General features: G+C 40.3%; 3 protein-coding genes and 1 long non-coding RNA gene across 6 annotated transcripts in view; 3 read left to right on the top strand and 1 right to left on the bottom strand.

The window, feature by feature from the left end:
• Nucleotides 1-35: 35 nt before the first annotated feature.
• On the top strand, nucleotides 36-4,552 carry im:7138535 (uncharacterized protein LOC797998 homolog). The gene is made up of 8 exons (XM_046073971.1): nucleotides 36-176; nucleotides 421-527; nucleotides 1,167-1,292; nucleotides 1,432-1,697; nucleotides 1,793-1,873; nucleotides 1,967-2,083; nucleotides 3,897-4,043; nucleotides 4,122-4,552. The coding sequence occupies exons 1-8, from the start codon at nucleotides 112-114 to the stop codon at nucleotides 4,275-4,277; spliced, it is 1,065 nt and encodes a 354-aa protein (XP_045929927.1). The 5' UTR covers nucleotides 36-111; the 3' UTR covers nucleotides 4,278-4,552.
• Nucleotides 4,553-5,387: 835 nt separating this feature from the next.
• Nucleotides 5,388-8,133, top strand: chchd2 (coiled-coil-helix-coiled-coil-helix domain containing 2). 2 transcript variants are annotated; one of them, XM_046073639.1, is made up of 4 exons: nucleotides 5,388-5,559; nucleotides 6,127-6,382; nucleotides 7,105-7,273; nucleotides 7,715-8,133. In XM_046073639.1, the coding sequence occupies exons 1-4, from the start codon at nucleotides 5,510-5,512 to the stop codon at nucleotides 7,723-7,725; spliced, it is 486 nt and encodes a 161-aa protein (XP_045929595.1). In that variant the 5' UTR covers nucleotides 5,388-5,509; the 3' UTR covers nucleotides 7,726-8,133. The 2 variants fall into 2 exon arrangements, with proteins under 2 accessions (XP_045929595.1, XP_045929594.1); XM_046073638.1 differs by having other exon boundaries at nucleotides 5,390-5,559; nucleotides 6,124-6,382.
• Nucleotides 8,134-8,318: 185 nt separating this feature from the next.
• The window catches only part of LOC123985769 (phosphorylase b kinase gamma catalytic chain, skeletal muscle/heart isoform-like), an 11,089-nt gene continuing 3,128 nt past the window's right edge, over nucleotides 8,319-16,279 (top strand). The window contains exons 1-6 of one of the 2 annotated variants that reach the window (XM_046073630.1): nucleotides 8,319-8,627; nucleotides 10,033-10,173; nucleotides 12,662-12,840; nucleotides 13,064-13,118; nucleotides 13,201-13,266; nucleotides 13,340-13,503. In XM_046073630.1, coding sequence (XP_045929586.1) covers nucleotides 10,091-10,173; nucleotides 12,662-12,840; nucleotides 13,064-13,118; nucleotides 13,201-13,266; nucleotides 13,340-13,503 — 547 coding nt within the window. In that variant the 5' untranslated portion in view covers nucleotides 8,319-8,627; nucleotides 10,033-10,090. Of the gene's footprint in view, nucleotides 8,628-8,714; nucleotides 8,927-10,032; nucleotides 10,174-12,661; nucleotides 12,841-13,063; nucleotides 13,119-13,200; nucleotides 13,267-13,339; nucleotides 13,504-16,279 lie in introns of those variants that run through there. The other variant, XM_046073631.1, reaches the window with a different exon arrangement.
• Nucleotides 12,884-15,260, bottom strand: LOC123985777. The gene is made up of 2 exons (XR_006828746.1): nucleotides 14,629-15,260; nucleotides 12,884-13,406 (listed from the first exon to the last, which is right to left on the bottom strand). It is a non-coding gene; the product is annotated as an uncharacterized LOC123985777 (long non-coding RNA).

The raw sequence follows: 16,279 nt of genomic DNA, 5'->3' as shown, positions 1-16,279 counted from the left end.
TATGTGACCCAACATTAAAGACTGTAAAAGGAGGAACCACTGTGGTTAAACCGAAATACGCTTGAACCTGAACTTTGTTCAGTTGGGTCGAGCTGCTATAGTGCAACATATATGAGTTGTTTTCCAGTAACAATGAACAGGAGCGTAGGGACAGTGTCAGCGATTAAAGCTTTAGGGTAAGTAACTGATTTGTTGTTTAATGTGTAGTCACCTACGTTTATTAATTGATAGCAACACGTTTGAAGCTAATGCTAAGTTTGATACAAGTTAGCTACCTACCTACCTGTCATGTATAAGCAATTCATTGTTAGCAGCCTTCTCAATGTACTGTTGTATCAATATTCTGGCCTTTCCAGTATATGAAGACACTTGCCGACATGCGTCAGGAAAGTTTACCTGTAGTCTTTATTTCCTGGACAGGTACCCGGGCGTTTCCTGCCTCACACGGTGTAAATGTGATGAACTGCCCTGTCCGCTGCTCACCTGGCTGACTGCAGAGCTGAGGGCTCTCTGTCCAGAGCTGCAAGGTTATTATTACAAACCTCTGTCTGATGTGCAGAGTGTTTTTTGTGGTGTTTGATGCAGTAAGCTACAGTCCAGGCAGACGTCTTTGTAAAATAATATACAGATCTGGTTAATGATATATTGGAAGTACTTTAATGTTTTTACATGCATAGGTTTTTTGATAGGGATCCCTAAATTGTGTCCACATTAAATACTAGATGCGACATTTTAGAGTCGGCAAAACTTGTCAAAACAAAACTTGTCAGTGCGTTCTTGTAGACAAACTGGTGAATCTGTTTCAAAAATACCTCAAGCATGTATTTGAAATTTCTGTACTGCAATTTCTCTTAGTCAATGGTCAACATATACTGTACATTGATACCATCTGCAATTAATATTGGATGATATTTAAATGTACCTTCTAATAGAAAAACTATACATACATAACTGAACAAAGGGAGATCCAAATTACAAAGAGTTGTAGAATGTACAAATGAAAGTGCAGGGTGATGTGTACTATATTATAAATTCAAAACTGTACAGAAAAATAGCGTATTCCTTTGTACTGGGATACTTTAATATGGTACTTTAATATAAAGCACTGTGAATTTACTTCTAATGGAATAAACATTGCCTTGTCTTTCCTTTTGTTGTTTTTTTAGACTCAAACAGGACGCGTGATGTCTTGCTGGTGGAAGAGCTGAGACATTTACTGTCAAACATGTTCTCTCCCCTCACTGAGCTGACATCACGGGTGCTGGAGCCGTGCATCCTCAACAAAGTCACTGGTGAGAAATATTAGGAGTCCACTGGGGTGTGTTGTAGAAAAAAGCAGATGATCGTAGCACCCATGGATTTGTACATTTCCTCCCTAACTTTTTAAATTAAGGCGTGTATTGACTTTAAAATTATTGTTAAATCCTTCAGAGTTCCTCGTATCAGAACTGCAAGCAGCTCACATAATCAAGTATAAAGGGTTGCATTCTGAGGAGGAAACAACAAAGGAGGAGTCTGAAAAAGAGCAGCGAGTTGAAGATCACAGTCATGAACTCGCTGAGTTTTGTCTGGAATATGAAGACGACGATGTTTCCGATAAAGACCAAAGGAAGGCTGAGATACAAGCAGAATGGATATTATTGCTGCGCGCCCTTGACATGGACACCTCCTCTCCATTTACAGATGTGTTGAGTGAGGTAAGTCTTGATATAAGAGAGACTGGGCTGTGTATAAGTCATGACTTCAAACTGAGAAGCACTGGCAGGATCTCTTTAATGTTATTTTAATGCAGGTGGAGTCGAGGCTTGCTCGTCTACCATGTGGAGCGATGACAAACCCTCTTCTTAACACCGTCCTCAGCCCAGAGCAGTGGGTATGTTGCCAGGGCTGTTACCCATTCATTACACATACCATATAACTCTAACCTGAGTATTTCAACCATTTTGTTCTCCTTCCTGTTTCTCAGATGCAAGTTCAAAAGCTTAATCAAGTTCTGTCAAAGGACTACAAGTGTCGTCGACAGATGATGATCAAACGCTTCCAGGTTACACTGGAGTCATTTGCATGGGGAGAAAAACAAAAGGTAGGCATGTTCAATCACTGCATCACTTTAAAAACAGTCTTACCAAAGTTACTTGGTTGTTAGTTGGGTTTTATTCATTGCCACTCACTCTGTGTGAAGGTGCAGAGCTATGCAGCAAGAAAAAAAACACACATATGTCCAATAAAGGTTGAAGAAAAGGAGTTGGACTTTTGGGTTTTTACTGGAAGCAGTTGTGAAACTGTGAAAACACTAATATACAACAAATTCACTGATAGTGATTCATAAACAAAGATGAAATATAAACGACTTACACCAAAGGTACTGTAAAAATGAATTAATGTAGTAACATTTACGTTTGACAGCTTATTATAGCTATTATGAAGCACATATTATGCTGCCTACCAGGATGAAACAAAGTGTCACCAGCGAAACAACATCCGGTCCCCACATGAGTTATAACACTGTAGCTAATCTAGTAAACATACAGGTTTACTACCATGAGATCTTGCGATATTTAATGTGACTATATTTCTCATTGAGTTGACGATATCAGCATGACCGAGTGTGAGAGTGAAATTACCTTAGAAGATTCCTCGCAACTTTTAAATCGTTTGTGTGGCAGCATTTTGGGTACCCGGTGGAAACAAGAACGCGGTGACAGAGTGACAGAAAAGACACAACAATATGTAAGCAACATTTCAAAATGCACCTGAATTGTTTTGCATTTTTTGACTTTCAGTGGAATAAAAAGTCAATCTTTCCAGTCATATTATTCGGCATTAAAGATATCTTTAAAAAAGTGTTAAAATATCATCTTGTCTCGTTCCTGTGAATCTAAGGTCGTGTTTTGTCTCGTCTTGTGAGATAAGTCTACTGTTCCACCCCTATTGGCAAAACAATTACCTCAGCTGGTATAATGGTCAGCTTGGTTAGCAGCTGCCAGAATGGATAAAAATGTATGGGTGTAGGGTTCAGTGCGTAAGTTTTATTGCCATTTAGTGGTGAGGGTTGAAAATTGCATCAAATGGCTCACTGTGCGTTCACTTGCTCCTTGGACAAAATAAATACTTTATAATAAATGTATTAATTCTAATGGCAATTAGCAAATTAAATTCAGCAGTAAAAAAACCTGACTTTGTACTTTTTCTCCATTACATTAATTTAACTTCTAAATACAACAACAAAAAGGCTTTGAAAACTGTAAACATATGGTCCTATATTAATATCATTTTATAACATAGACTATTATTTGTGTGTCTTCATATATTTGTACACTTTTCTTTATACTTTTTTATGTCCCATTTACACTTTATTCCTCTTTTTGCAATAAAGATTTAAGGAGGATTATTCCGACCCCACATAAATGCACCATCAGACACCGCCCACCCCTCCCTTTCCAAACCAGACGACTAGTACTACTACCACTGCTTGTTTTTCGTATATGTATTCAACATAGTGACGAAACGCGCTCTATAGATATGTTTGTCCATTTGCGCTACTGTAGAAACATGGCGGTCCAACATGTTGACATTGATGTAAGAGGCCCCACGGTGTATGTAGATAGAAATGGCTCATTCTAAGGTAATAAAAACATAATGGTTCATTATGTAAAGTCTTTAAAGTGAAAACATAGTTATGTGTATTATATTGCATTTCTGTCAATAGATCCTCCTAAATATCACACACTGACTGAACCTTTAAAATATTAATCGATTGTTAGAATTCGTGCAGACTACTTTTCAGTTGACTAATCCGCTCTCTTGCTGCAGCAGGATATCTGAGCATACAACAAAAGCATCACTGTGTCATGATAACAACAAACATCCCAGGTCAATCAGTCCTTTCTTTACAGGAACGCAGTAAAGTGCTGGCCTCAGTGGCTCCTCTTTCCTCTCTCGCCGGCTCTTCCCTCGTCTCTCCGTCTCTTCTGATTGCTACGAGAGAAGATAAGTCCTTCATGGAGCCAATCAAGGCTGGAACAAGCACTCCCATCTACCAGGTACGACCATTAACAGCTACAAAGACGTCTCTAGCTCAGAGTGCAGATGGTTCTCTAATTTTTCTTTGGTCTCTGTAGATGTTGATGGGCGAAGTACCAGACAGAGGAGGACGACCAGGGGAAATTGAGCCACCTATGCCAGGATGGGGAGAGCGAAGAGAGAAAGGACGAGGAAATGGGCACCATCAACGACGTAGATTTTCAGATAAAAAGAAGAAAGGGAAAAAAGACTAACGTCTCTTTTCGTCTTTGGATTTACTGCCCAATTTGAGAAATAAGTTTTTGTTATTTAAATCCTTATTATGAAGCAGTGAATGCTGCATATGATATAATTTTATAGCTATAATTGTTTGCATTGTTCTTTGTTTTAGTACATACCTGATTGTACGCTTCTAAAAAAGCTTGTCATAACCATAATGTACTGGTATTTGACGAGATATTTTTGTTGAATGAATGAAACAAAAAGCTAAATAATGTTCACTAAATAATAAACCTATTAATTACAGAAATGTATTGTTGTTTTTTGTTTTGTGCAGTGTCTGTAATGCTTTTATGCTTTAAACAGCCTAACAGTCACTGTTTAACTACCAAATTACCATTTCATTTGTAGCGACCCCGCGACCCGACCCCGGATAAGCGGATGAAGATGGATGAATTTGTAGCGAGAAAACAAAACTCATGTAAATGACATTCTCAATTACTGTTTTTACACCACAAAGACTAATTTGTTAGCTGAATATGCCTCCCCAAAGATTTTTCCATCCTTCCTCCTTCAGGATAATTGGGGGACTGACAGACGTTATTGTTGTACTTTGCTGAAAAACTGTTGCAGCAATGTTTGCAGCAAACGTGTTTTTTCAAAAGAGGAGTCTGAAGCACCGTGTGAGATGAGCAAGCAAGTTACATATTTTTTTAATATTTACAATATTGAACACATGTTTACATTAAAAAGGATGCCATTTAAAACACTAATCAGAATTAAACGTGAAATGCAGCCTACAGTTCACCTTTTTAAGAAATATGTCATCATCGTTAAACTAAACAAAAAAATGGAAGGCTTTTGTGAGACACACACAAAAACGTTTTACTTTTATTATTATTTTATTCTAATCTCAGGCAAAACTCATTGGCTATTATGAAGCATCCCTGAAATAGAATGAACAATGTTATATATTTACCACCACCAGACTGAAATTAATTGTGAATGGGATCACTTTGGGTAGTTCGCACTGTGAAACTGTTACAACCCAGCAGTCGGCGGTAATGGAGCGCTTAACCGACAAAACTACAGAAGAAGAAGAAGAAGAAGACGCAGCATACCGGAAGTTACCCGTGAGACAAATGATGTAACAGAAGGTTCCGGAACAACCAAAGGTCGGCATATATCTGTGAGATAACAGTGAGCTTACCTACTTAGTGTCGCGTTTGTTTTTACAGCCAGCAAAGTCACAACTAATAATTTAAAAATGCCCAGAGGAAGCAGAAGCCGAACATCCAGGATGGCTCCCCCTGCAAGGTAACATTAACATGTCGTGTGGTAAAATGTGTAGCAGAGAGGATGGTGTGTAGGCTAATGTAGCCGTTGGCTAGCGTTACAGTTAACGTGTGTTAGTGAGCGTGTACTACTGCCAGTCAGTGAAATGACTATTGACTATCAGCTAGAACTAACTTTTAATGATTATATTTGTACTAGATGTATTCTTGTTGTGCCAGCAAACTGGTGTTTGCGCAAAAGTCATTGATATAAATAATGAAGGTCACAGGATAATCTGCGTCATGGTCTGTAAACAATGTTACCTGTTTTGTGGCATCACAACGCCAACAACAACAGTGGAGTTACATAAAACTATTGACAGCTATGATTTGATGCAAGTCATAGTTAAGTTTAATAAGTTTACCTTTAACCTGGTTCTAAATTAAGACTTTATTTTTGTTTAGCCATAGTTTCATAGTTAGGAGAAAGACTTGAGTTTTAAGTAAGTAATGTTACAAATACAAACTAATTTGGAAAAACTTATAGGAGCACATACAGGTAGTGTCTGTTGTTGACTGTACTTTTAAAATGACTTTCTCTTCACAGCAGGGCGCCACCATCACCACCACCTATGGCCAGGGCTGCACCTCCTCCCTCTTATGCCCCGGCTCCAATGCATGCTCCTCCATCTGCGGTGGGCGCTCCAGCTGCAGCACCCAGGCAGCCTGGTATGTTTGCCCAGATGGCGACTACAGCCGCTGGAGTGGCTGTGGGCTCTGCAGTAGGACACACCATCGGCCACGCCATGACTGGAGGCTTCGGTGGAGGAAACTCCGAAGCTGCCAAGCCTGACGTCACATACCAGGTAAATAGATTTAGCAGGTCACAGGACTGGATTAGCTTTAGGGCAGATTAGTTTGGAAGGATGGTAACAAAATAACAGGTTTGGGGTTTGGTGGGGGAGAAAAAGTAGTGATGAAACAAACATCACAATTACTGTAGTCTGGATTTTTTTGTTGGTGTTTTTATTATGTGTGGTAACATGATCACAGAGGGAATTGCATGAAAACTGAGACATGGCTGGTGGTAGAGGAAGTCGGTGAAGCAGTTTTTCTGTTACATAAGTAATTGACATAAAAACGCCAATGAATTTCCATTCATAAATGCTTGCAGGCTACCAACTAAATTAAATTAATGTTATTAGGTCCGTCAGATTGCTGTGTAACCATGTAATCATACTATTACCTCTACCTGGGTATATGCACAGTAGGTATTAAGGTAATTTGTGTGCTGACTGATTGCACTTTGCTCTCTTGCTTGCCTGTCTTAAATAAAAATCTCTACGGAAAAGTGTAAAACATAACCATTTGTCATGTCTTGACATGGAGCGTCTTCAAACCTTTTGACACTTGCTCTGTATTAGGCATTCAACATTTTATAGATGTTGTATTGAAATGTTCTCAAAGTATTGATAGAAGATGTCAATTTTTATTAATGTGTAAACTGAAACAGCACGAACTTGCTCATAAAATACCAAATGTACAGTACACGCGTGAAGGATCCCATCATGTGCCTTGTGTCTTTCAGGAGCCGTACCAGCAGCAGCCACAGTCCATGTACCAGCAACAGGCCCCTCAGCAACAGCAGGCCTGCTCCTATGAGCTCAAACAGTTCATCGATTGTGCCCAAAACCAGAGCGACTACAAACTCTGCGAGGGCTTCAGTGAGGTGCTTAAACAGTGCAAGTTTGCTAACGGTGAGTGAAAAGTGTAACACTGGAAACACATCTGGCCATTTGAATTAAATTCGGTTACATAAAGGTTTAAAGCTTATTGAAAGGACTGTCTGGCAGCCGTACAGCGCAGTCTCAGGCCACTAATGTAATTGTATCATTACAATTTGTCTATTTTTATTTTGTAATTCTCTTATCAGATAAATCCTTTGTGTCTGCAGTCTTGTTGTTTGCTGTACTTTTATACTTAAAACCAAGGAGGCTTTGCAGAAGCACTCCAGACTTCATAGCCAAACGACTTTGCATTAAGCACATGGCTGCATTGTGTTTGAGTTCCCAGTGTGGCCATAAGGTGGAGTAGCTGCAAAGGCTTTAAAATGCTTCATATAACCAGCTTTTGTTTTTCTTGTACTGTAGGATAAAACTTGATGAACACATCAAATTAAGCTTGTCTTTTCTCCACAGGTCTGTCATGAGACTGAGACAAAAACCTGGAGCGCAAGGAGTGCACACAAACTGCAATTAGCAACCATACTGGATACTTAGCGGGTGTAATTCACAAGAGATCAATAAACATGTTTGGGTTTTTTTGACAGTTGATTTATCATCAGACTGCATAGTTGTATTAATTTCTCAGTACAGTTCTGCAGAGTTTGTAATAATAACCTTATAAATAATGTTTATATATTTTGGTGTTGCATGCTCGGATTTCAGTTTTTCATTAGCGCCAGTGCTTTAAATTTAAGGATCAATGTGTGAATTGCATTTGTAGATCATGATAAACCTGTTTCCACCGTCTGGATGATGGATAGCCACAGGTTTTCAGAAGTTCAGGTTTAAAAATAATAATAATAATAATAATAATAAAGCACTTGAATCATAAAGACTGATTTATTCCACTGCCTGTTCAGATAGACCACATTATGACATTGTACTCTTAAAGAAACGTTTCTATTTTTACAGTCAGTTTCTTTAATTAGAATTTAACAGCTACATAGCAGGGACAGCACCTGTCCCGTCACTCCTGCCTCGGTGCAAATCTGCCAGATGAATGTTGCATGTGAAGTAATGCTGGTAACGTAGGACTGCCCTGTCTGTGCGTGTCTCACGGTGAGGGCAGGGCCTGCCGGGTGTTCTTTCATGGATCTGGTTTTTGTGCGGACACGCGTTCAGAGTGTCCTGCTGCTGCTGTGGAAGTGCTAGTTATTTTTGGCATCTGACATTAAAGCTCACCCTTCGCGGTGGTAGCGGCCCCACAAAGCTGCTACAGCACCGGGGTTTTACTGGACCTGTTTGTTCCCCCTCTTGCACTTTGTGAGCAGACCGAGAAATAATGAAGAATAGTCCTTATCACCGGGACTGAGCAGCACGGGACACGGTGAGCGACCGGGCGTTGTTTCCTTTAATGCATTTTAATGTTGGAGCCCGCAGAAGGTCAAATGGTGACAGAGGATGAGGGGGGAGATGTAGTTGACGGTCTGTGGCATATCGCTTTATTAGTCTGCACCAAGTGATAATGTCAGGTGTGGCATTACGTTTGGGACCATGCCTTTTAGTTTGGTCGCTCATTAGATCATGTTACAAGCCGCACGAGTGAGACAGAGCTCTCAAAAGTTCACAAACCCTGTTAAAGCGGCAGTGCCGTCGATACTGACAAAGGCGTCTTATCTACACCAGGTAACAGAATCCCTTAATTATACATTTCGAAACAGCCTTTAATTTAAAGAGTGAGGTGATATGTGCATGAAACAATTCACTTTCATTTAATCCTCTTCAGTCATCGATCTGTGTAGTATGATCAGTTTGTTTATTTAAATGATTTTGATGTCGGACAGGCTTTAGAGCTTATAAAATATTCAGATCAGAGCCATAGACTGTATATAAAAAGATCAAAGCCCAGCCTCTTCCAATGGAAATTAAGCAATTCAATGTTAATAGGCTACTAGCCTACTACAGTTCAGTCCCATGTCTGACTGAATGTGTGAAATGAATAGTGCCACCACCTGGGAGATGGGTGCAGAATTTAAAACATTAACATAGGCGACTAGTAGTGGTGAAATATTTAAGTACATGTTCTCGAGTACTGCATTCAAGTACAATTTTGAGACATTAGTGCTTTACTTGAGTATATACACCTTATTCTTTTATGGATCTACTCTACTACATTACATTTCCACTTTACTATATGTGTTCAGATTTTATAGTTACATTGCTGGTTATTTTTACATACAAACTAAATCATTAATTTATAAAACTTGATGTATTGTTACAGATTAACCTAACCAACAGTATATAAAGTGGCTAGTTAGGGCTCCAATTAGTGATTCTTTTCATTATCAATTAGACTGCCATTTATTAATCTCTATGAAATGCCAAAAAATAATGAGAAAATAGGCTTGTTTTGCCAAAAACACATACAATTTACTACAATAAAAACAGGGAAGAGCAGCAGATCCTTGCAGTTGAGAAGCTGCAACCAGCAAATGTTTGTCAATTCTGCATAAAATGTGACCTAAACAATCCTGGTTAATTTTCTGCAATTAATTAACTGATTAATCAGCCATTCATTCCAGTTCTATAGTTAAATTGGGTTCACTGTGACCTTCAACATTAAAGTGCTGTTTACACATTAATGCATCCCTAACCCTAACCCTTTAATTAACATGCTATCTAACAATGTAAACATTAACATGGTTCCTCCCGCTGCACAATGAGTACTTTCATTTCGTATCTGTGATAAAAAGCGGTGAAGTGTCAGTGAAAATTCAAACTGTTTCTGTCAGTGACCTGTTGTGAGCTGTAAGAGGAGAGGTGTTGTGCAGAAACAGCAACCCAGCCACCATGACCAAAGAGGAGGAGATCCCTGACTGGGTGGGAGCCCATGAGTTCTACGACAAGTATGAGCCCAAGGAAATTCTGGGAAGGTATGTTTATGAAGTCTTAAATTAGTCTACAGCAGGGGTTCCCAACTTGGGGGTCAGGGCCCCCACAAGGGGTTGCAAGCTAAATCTGAGGAGGATGTTTGTGTACTGGACAATGTTTATTTCTCAGGGACTCTAAAATGATTTCTTTGAATTTGTCACAACCAACATCTTCATTTTGAAGTAATAGTTTGACATTTTGAGAATTGTGCATAATCACTTTCTTGCTGAGAGTTTTATGAGAGGATTGATACCTACAAAAACTAAACAGAGAAACCACTAGCCTGGCTCTTTCGCTCACTAATTAACATGCTATATCTTGTTTGTTTAATCCACACAAAGAAAGTTTGCCAGACATCCAGCGGAGGAAGCTTTGTTTGGACTGCATCAGGATTGCCGTTTCCCCCTGTTTCCAGTCTTTGTGAAAATCTAAGCTAACTTGCTGCTAGCTGTTGCCTTATATTTAACAGATATGAAAGTGATAATATATCAGTCTTGTCTAACTCTTGGCAACAAAAGGTGAATATGCATGTTTCCCCAATAATGTCAAACTAGTCTGCAAGCCAAAAATGTTGTGAACCACACTCCAAGTTATCTTAGGTGAAAAAACATTGTCTTTCTAGAAATTCACAACTTTTTCCAGATTCAAAAATTTTATTTAACAGCAAAATACAATGTATTACAGTTCAACACTTTAGTAACGTTTATTTGAGACTCCTGTTTGAACAACTATCACTTTTGGTGTGCACTTGACAAAAACAAGCTGACTGGTTTCCCTGAGAAAGCTTGGCAGTGCCAGACCTTTCTTTCTCATTGTTATTCCCCTCCAACTGTCAGACGGCAGTGCTGTTACATAAGCACACAATGTTCGAGGAGGCTGCATTCATTGACTTGAGCGTGTTTTGGACAAAGGTTTAGTGTCGAGAGCTGCCCGGGATTGGGCGGCACGCTGTGAGATTATGTAATTTCACTCCACATTCTCACATGCAGGTCACAGGATGTGGACAATGTGTTCACATGCTGTAGTACTCCTCACATGGCTCAGACAGCTTCACACGCAGGGGAGACTGTTGCCTCAGTAACCTCTGAAATGGATTACATTTCAGTCCTTGACTTCATGCTCAGGCCGTGTTGCTTGAAGTGAATGATGATTATGATAATAAACTTCAAGATGAGGCTTATCTTCCATGGATTAGATTAATGTTCTGTGTAGCATACATAGAAAAACATGTATGATGGAAGAAACATTTTGAGTATTGACTATTTCACTCATCAGCCATAACATTATGACCACTGACAGGTGAAGTGAAAAACACTGATTGTCTCACTACCATGGCACCTGTCAGTGGGTGGGATAAATGAGCAAATAAGTGAACACTGTGTCCTCAAAGTTGATGTGTTAGAAGCAGGTAAAATGGGCAAGCATAAGGTTTTGAGCGACTTTGACAAATTTGGCCTAACTGTGATGGTTAGAAGCCTGGGTCAGAGCATCTCCAAAACTGCAGCTCTTGTGGGGTGTTCTCACCAACAGTGGAGCTACTGAAGGTCGAATGGAAAACAAAACAAAAATTTGCTTATCGCTGGTTCTGATAGAAAGGTGTCATCAGTTTGTTGCGTATGGGGCCGTGTAGCTGCAGACCAGTCAGGGTGCCTATGCTGACCCCTGTCCCCTGCCGAAAGTGCCTACAATGGGCACGTGAGTGTCAAAACTGGACTACAGAGCAATGGAGGAAGGTGGCCTGGTCTGATGGATCATGTTTTCTTTTACATCATGTGGCTGGCCGGGTGCATGTGCGTCGCTTACCTGGGGAACACATTGGAATGTAGGCTGTACTATGTGAAGAAGGCAAGCTGGCAGAGGCAGTGTGATGCTTTGGGCAATGTTCTGCTGGGATTTCTGGGTCCTGCTATTCATGTAGATGTTACTTACACTTACCACCTACGTAAGCATTGCTGCAGACCATGTACACCCTTTAATGGAAACCGCATCCCCTGATGGCAGTGGGCACTTTCAGCAGGATAATGCACCCTGCCACAAAGAAAAAATGTTCAGGAATGGTTTGAGGAGCACAGCAACGAGTTTAAGGTGTTGACTTAGCCTCCAAATTCCTCAGATCTCAAGCCAATCGGGCATCTGTGGGATGTGCTGGACAAACAAGTCCGATCCATAGAGGCCCCACTTTGCAATTAACAGGAATAAAAGGATCTGCTGCTAACGTCTTGGTGCCAGATACCACAGTACACCTGCAGAGGCCTAGTGGAGTCCATGTCTCGACAGATCAGGGCTGTTTTGGCAGCAAAAAGGGTACCTAAACACTTTTATAGCTGATCGATGTACATCCATCATGTTTCATAGAAACTTTCAGTTTGTTGGCGAAATTCTTGAGTGAAGCGCACAAACAAATCCAGCTGCGCAAATACAAACTTCTGATGAAATAAGTAACCTGACAAAGCTGTCGATAAGAAGGCCGACGTGTTTTGTCTTCCCTAGGGGAGTGAGCAGTGTGGTGCGTCGCTGCGTCAGCAAACAGACATCTCAGGAGTATGCGGTGAAGATCATCGACATCACCCCATCTGACAAAACAACTCCACAGGAGATCGAAGAGATCAGAGAGGCGACCGTGAAGGAGATCGACATCCTCAAGAAAGTTTGCGGGCAGAACAACATCAGTGAGCACAGTCACCCCCCACACAGATTTTAATTGAAACTGTATCAGCGGTTATTAATGCTTATTTTATTGGGAAAAGTCTAGATCAGGATAAGTCTTATAAAACTAATGTCTTTCACAATGTCCCACTAACCTGCTCAAGAGGTCAGTGAATTTAAGCCATCTTTGTTTTGTCTGTCTTCCTTCAATACTGAATGTACCTGAAGTGTCTCTCTCCTCTGCAGTACAGCTTAAAGACTGCTATGAATCCAAAGCCTTCTTCTTCCTGGTTTTTGACCTGTAAGTGTCACAACTCAGGTTTTTACATGACTGAGCTTTAAACCAGAAATACACACCTAAGTTTTATTTTCCTTTCCTTCAGGATGAAGAAGGGTGAACTTTTTGACTACCTGACAGAGAAAGTTACTCTGAGTGAGAAGGAAACCAGGTCTGTGAGAGCGTTGTTTCTATTTAAGACAAAGGCGATGAATGGTTCAAATCTTTTTGGTGTTTGGTTTTAGGAAGATCATACGTGCTCTGATGGAGGTGGTCCAGCATCTCCACAGCCAGAACATCGTCCACCGGGACCTGAAGCCAGAGAACATCCTTTTAGATGACGAGATGAACATTAAACTCACCGACTTCGGCTTCGCTGTGCAAATCAAGCCGGGACAGAAGCTCAAAGGTCTATTATTATTATTACTACAATATTTTTCTGTCATTTGAAAATGACAGGTTTGCATCTAGATGGTTCAAACATGACCCAACTCACTCACTTTATTAGAAATACACTGAACTAATCAAATACATTAACCACATCAGGGGTTGACTGACAGCTAAAACACAAAACAGCAGAAACTCCTTCCCCTTAATATTCAGCGGATGAGATAGATATATCTATCCATCCATCCCACTCTGATAAAATACAGTGACTACAGTGCAGTAACAGCAGCTGCTGGTGGTTGGCAGAGAATCTGGGTCTGGTTGCACAACATGCTCCCATCTCCCTTAGCTGCTCTTACAAAGGTTACGATGCAACAGGACACTCCGATCTACTTGCTGTAGTCCCAGACATTCGGAGTACACTGACCTTTCAAATAGACTTCTCAGAAAGCATCAGATCATTAGCAGTGGGAACTGGCAAGTCAAATGTCTAATGGAATTGTACATCACCACGTAGTTTTGTTCAGTTAGTAATATGATGTGCATTTTAGATCCATTAGCCTGTAGACCTATTGCAGCATGGTGTATGCACATATCTACTGTAACCATGCAACACAATAGTGCCCATACGCATAGTGAGGTGCATTAGAAAACACGTTTTGGGCTCAAATGTAAGTGTTATTGATGTTCTAGTTAGAACCCATTTGAAGATGTGGAAAGTTACTATAAATACTCAAGTTACTGTATTTGATTGAGCTTAGCTAGTTTATTTAATCATTATTTGATTTGGTAATTTACTAAAACTTTTGCGTGGATAACATTTACAGAATATGTTACAGTTATGCATTGGTAGCTCACAAGTTTGCTTGACCCACAATGGCCGATTTTGTAAAGAAAGTCCTTTTGTATTGGATGCATTTTTGTTTGAGGGGAATTTGCTCCATGTGTTTGTTTCCATTTTTGCTAAATGGAAAGCACCAGTGTTGTCCATACTTATAGGCTTAATAAATGCTGTAGAACTTTTAGCTTTGTGTCGTTACATCATGTCAGGGTTTTGCAGTGTGTGAGCAAGGTTGAGGACCCAAACGCAGGACACCAGAGCTGAGCAGGTTCAGTTCAATATTTAATCAACTGAAGGCATACTCACAATAGTGGCAGATACAACAAGTCCAACAAAAACAGGTTATCCATTTAGAACCAAAAAATCCATGAGAAGCTTGGGAGCGAGAGCAGAGCAAACACAAACCACAATGATCCAACACAAACTGAAAGGAACACAGGCATTAAGTAACGAGCAGGGAGGGAGTAAACAGGTGGAAAACATGAGGAACTAATCAGACACAGGGACAAGCTAGACACAAATACCAGACACAGACAACTTCAAAATAAACCAGGAAGTAAAGCAAGCGACGACAGTCCAAGACCAAACCAAAATACAGAATACAAACTGGAGCTGGAACAGAGAACTAAACAGACTTAAACAGGAAACATGAACACAAAAAAAAAACAAAAAACACATCATCCCATGTGCCGGAGGTTGGATTGTAAGAGCGGATTACAAAACTTTATCCACCCAAATGACTACACTCACAGGACAAACCACTGTGGCAACGGTACTTGGCCTCATGTGACAATACAAACGTTGGTTGTTGAGACTTGGTTATTGACTCTAACTACCATAACAACTGTCATTACAACAGCCAGGAGCAACAATGAACCAAGCGGTTACCATCACCTTGGTAATAGCCCCATGGAAGTTACAGTGCCTTGCGAAAGTATTCGGCCCCCCTTGAACTTTTCAACCTTTTGCCACATTTCAGGCTTCAAACATAAAGATATAAAACTGTAATTTTTTGTGAAGAAACAACAACAAGTGGGACACAATCATGAAGTGGAACAAAATTTATTGGATATTTCAAACTTTAACAAATAAAAAACTGAAAAATTGGGCGTGCAAAATTATTCAGCCCCCTTAAGTTAATACTTTAGCGCCACCTTTTGCTGCGATTACATCTGTAAATCGCTTGGGGTACGTCTCTATCAGTTTTGCACATCGAGAGACTGAAATCTTTGCTCATTCCTCCTTGCAAAACAGCTCGAGCTCAGTGAGGTTGGATGGAGAGCGTTTGTGAACAGCAGTTTTCAGTTCTTTCCACAGATTCGATTGGATTCAGGTCTGGACTTTGACTTGGCCATTCTAACACCTGGATATGTTTATTTGTGAACCATTCCAGTGTAGATTTTGCTTTATGTTTTGGATCATTGTCTTGTTGGAAGAAAAATCTCCGTCCCAGTCTCAGGTCTTTTGCTGACTCCATCAGGTTTTCTTCCAGAATGGTCCTGTATTTGGCTCCATCCGTCTTCCCATCAATTTTAACCATCTTCCCTGTCCCTGCTGAAGAAAAGCAGGCCCAAACCAGGATGCTGCCACCACCATGTTTGACAGTGGGGATGGTGTGTTCAGGGTGATGAGCTGTGTTGCTTTTACGCGAAACGTAACGTTTTGCATTGTTGCCAAAAAGTTCGATTTTGGTTTCATCTGACCAGAGCACCTTCTTCCACATGTTTGGTGTGTCTCCCAGGTGGCTTGTGGTAAACTTTAAACGAGACTTTTTATGGATATCTTTAAGAAATGGCTTTCTTCTTGCCACTCTTCGATAAAGGCCAGATTTGTGCAGTATACGACTGATTGTTGTCCTATGGACAGAGTCTCCCACCTCAGCTGTAGATCTCTGCAGTTCATCCAGAGTGATCATGGGCCTCTTGGCTGCATCTCTGATCAGTCTTCTCCTTGTATG

Source organism: Micropterus dolomieu, linkage group LG17 (genome assembly GCF_021292245.1).
Source record: "Micropterus dolomieu isolate WLL.071019.BEF.003 ecotype Adirondacks linkage group LG17, ASM2129224v1, whole genome shotgun sequence".
Lineage (NCBI taxonomy): Eukaryota > Metazoa > Chordata > Actinopteri > Centrarchiformes > Centrarchidae > Micropterus > Micropterus dolomieu.
Note: the sequence above shows the minus strand (reverse complement) of the source record. Positions and strands in the feature narration are given on the sequence as shown.

Coding starts and splice junctions, on each gene's coding strand:
- im:7138535 (XM_046073971.1), top strand. CDS start 112: ATGAGTTGTTTTCCAGTAACAATGAACAGGAGCGTAGGGACAGTGTCA. Junction 2,084..3,896: donor CATGGGGAGAAAAACAAAAG/GTAGGCATGTTC, acceptor CTTTCTTTACAG/GAACGCAGTAAAGTGCTGGC. Junction 4,044..4,121: donor CAAGCACTCCCATCTACCAG/GTACGACCATTA, acceptor TGGTCTCTGTAG/ATGTTGATGGGCGAAGTACC.
- chchd2 (XM_046073638.1), top strand. CDS start 5,510: ATGCCCAGAGGAAGCAGAAGCCGAACATCCAGGATGGCTCCCCCTGCA. Junction 5,560..6,123: donor AGGATGGCTCCCCCTGCAAG/GTAACATTAACA, acceptor TTCTCTTCACAG/CAGGGCGCCACCATCACCAC. Junction 6,383..7,104: donor AGCCTGACGTCACATACCAG/GTAAATAGATTT, acceptor TGTGTCTTTCAG/GAGCCGTACCAGCAGCAGCC.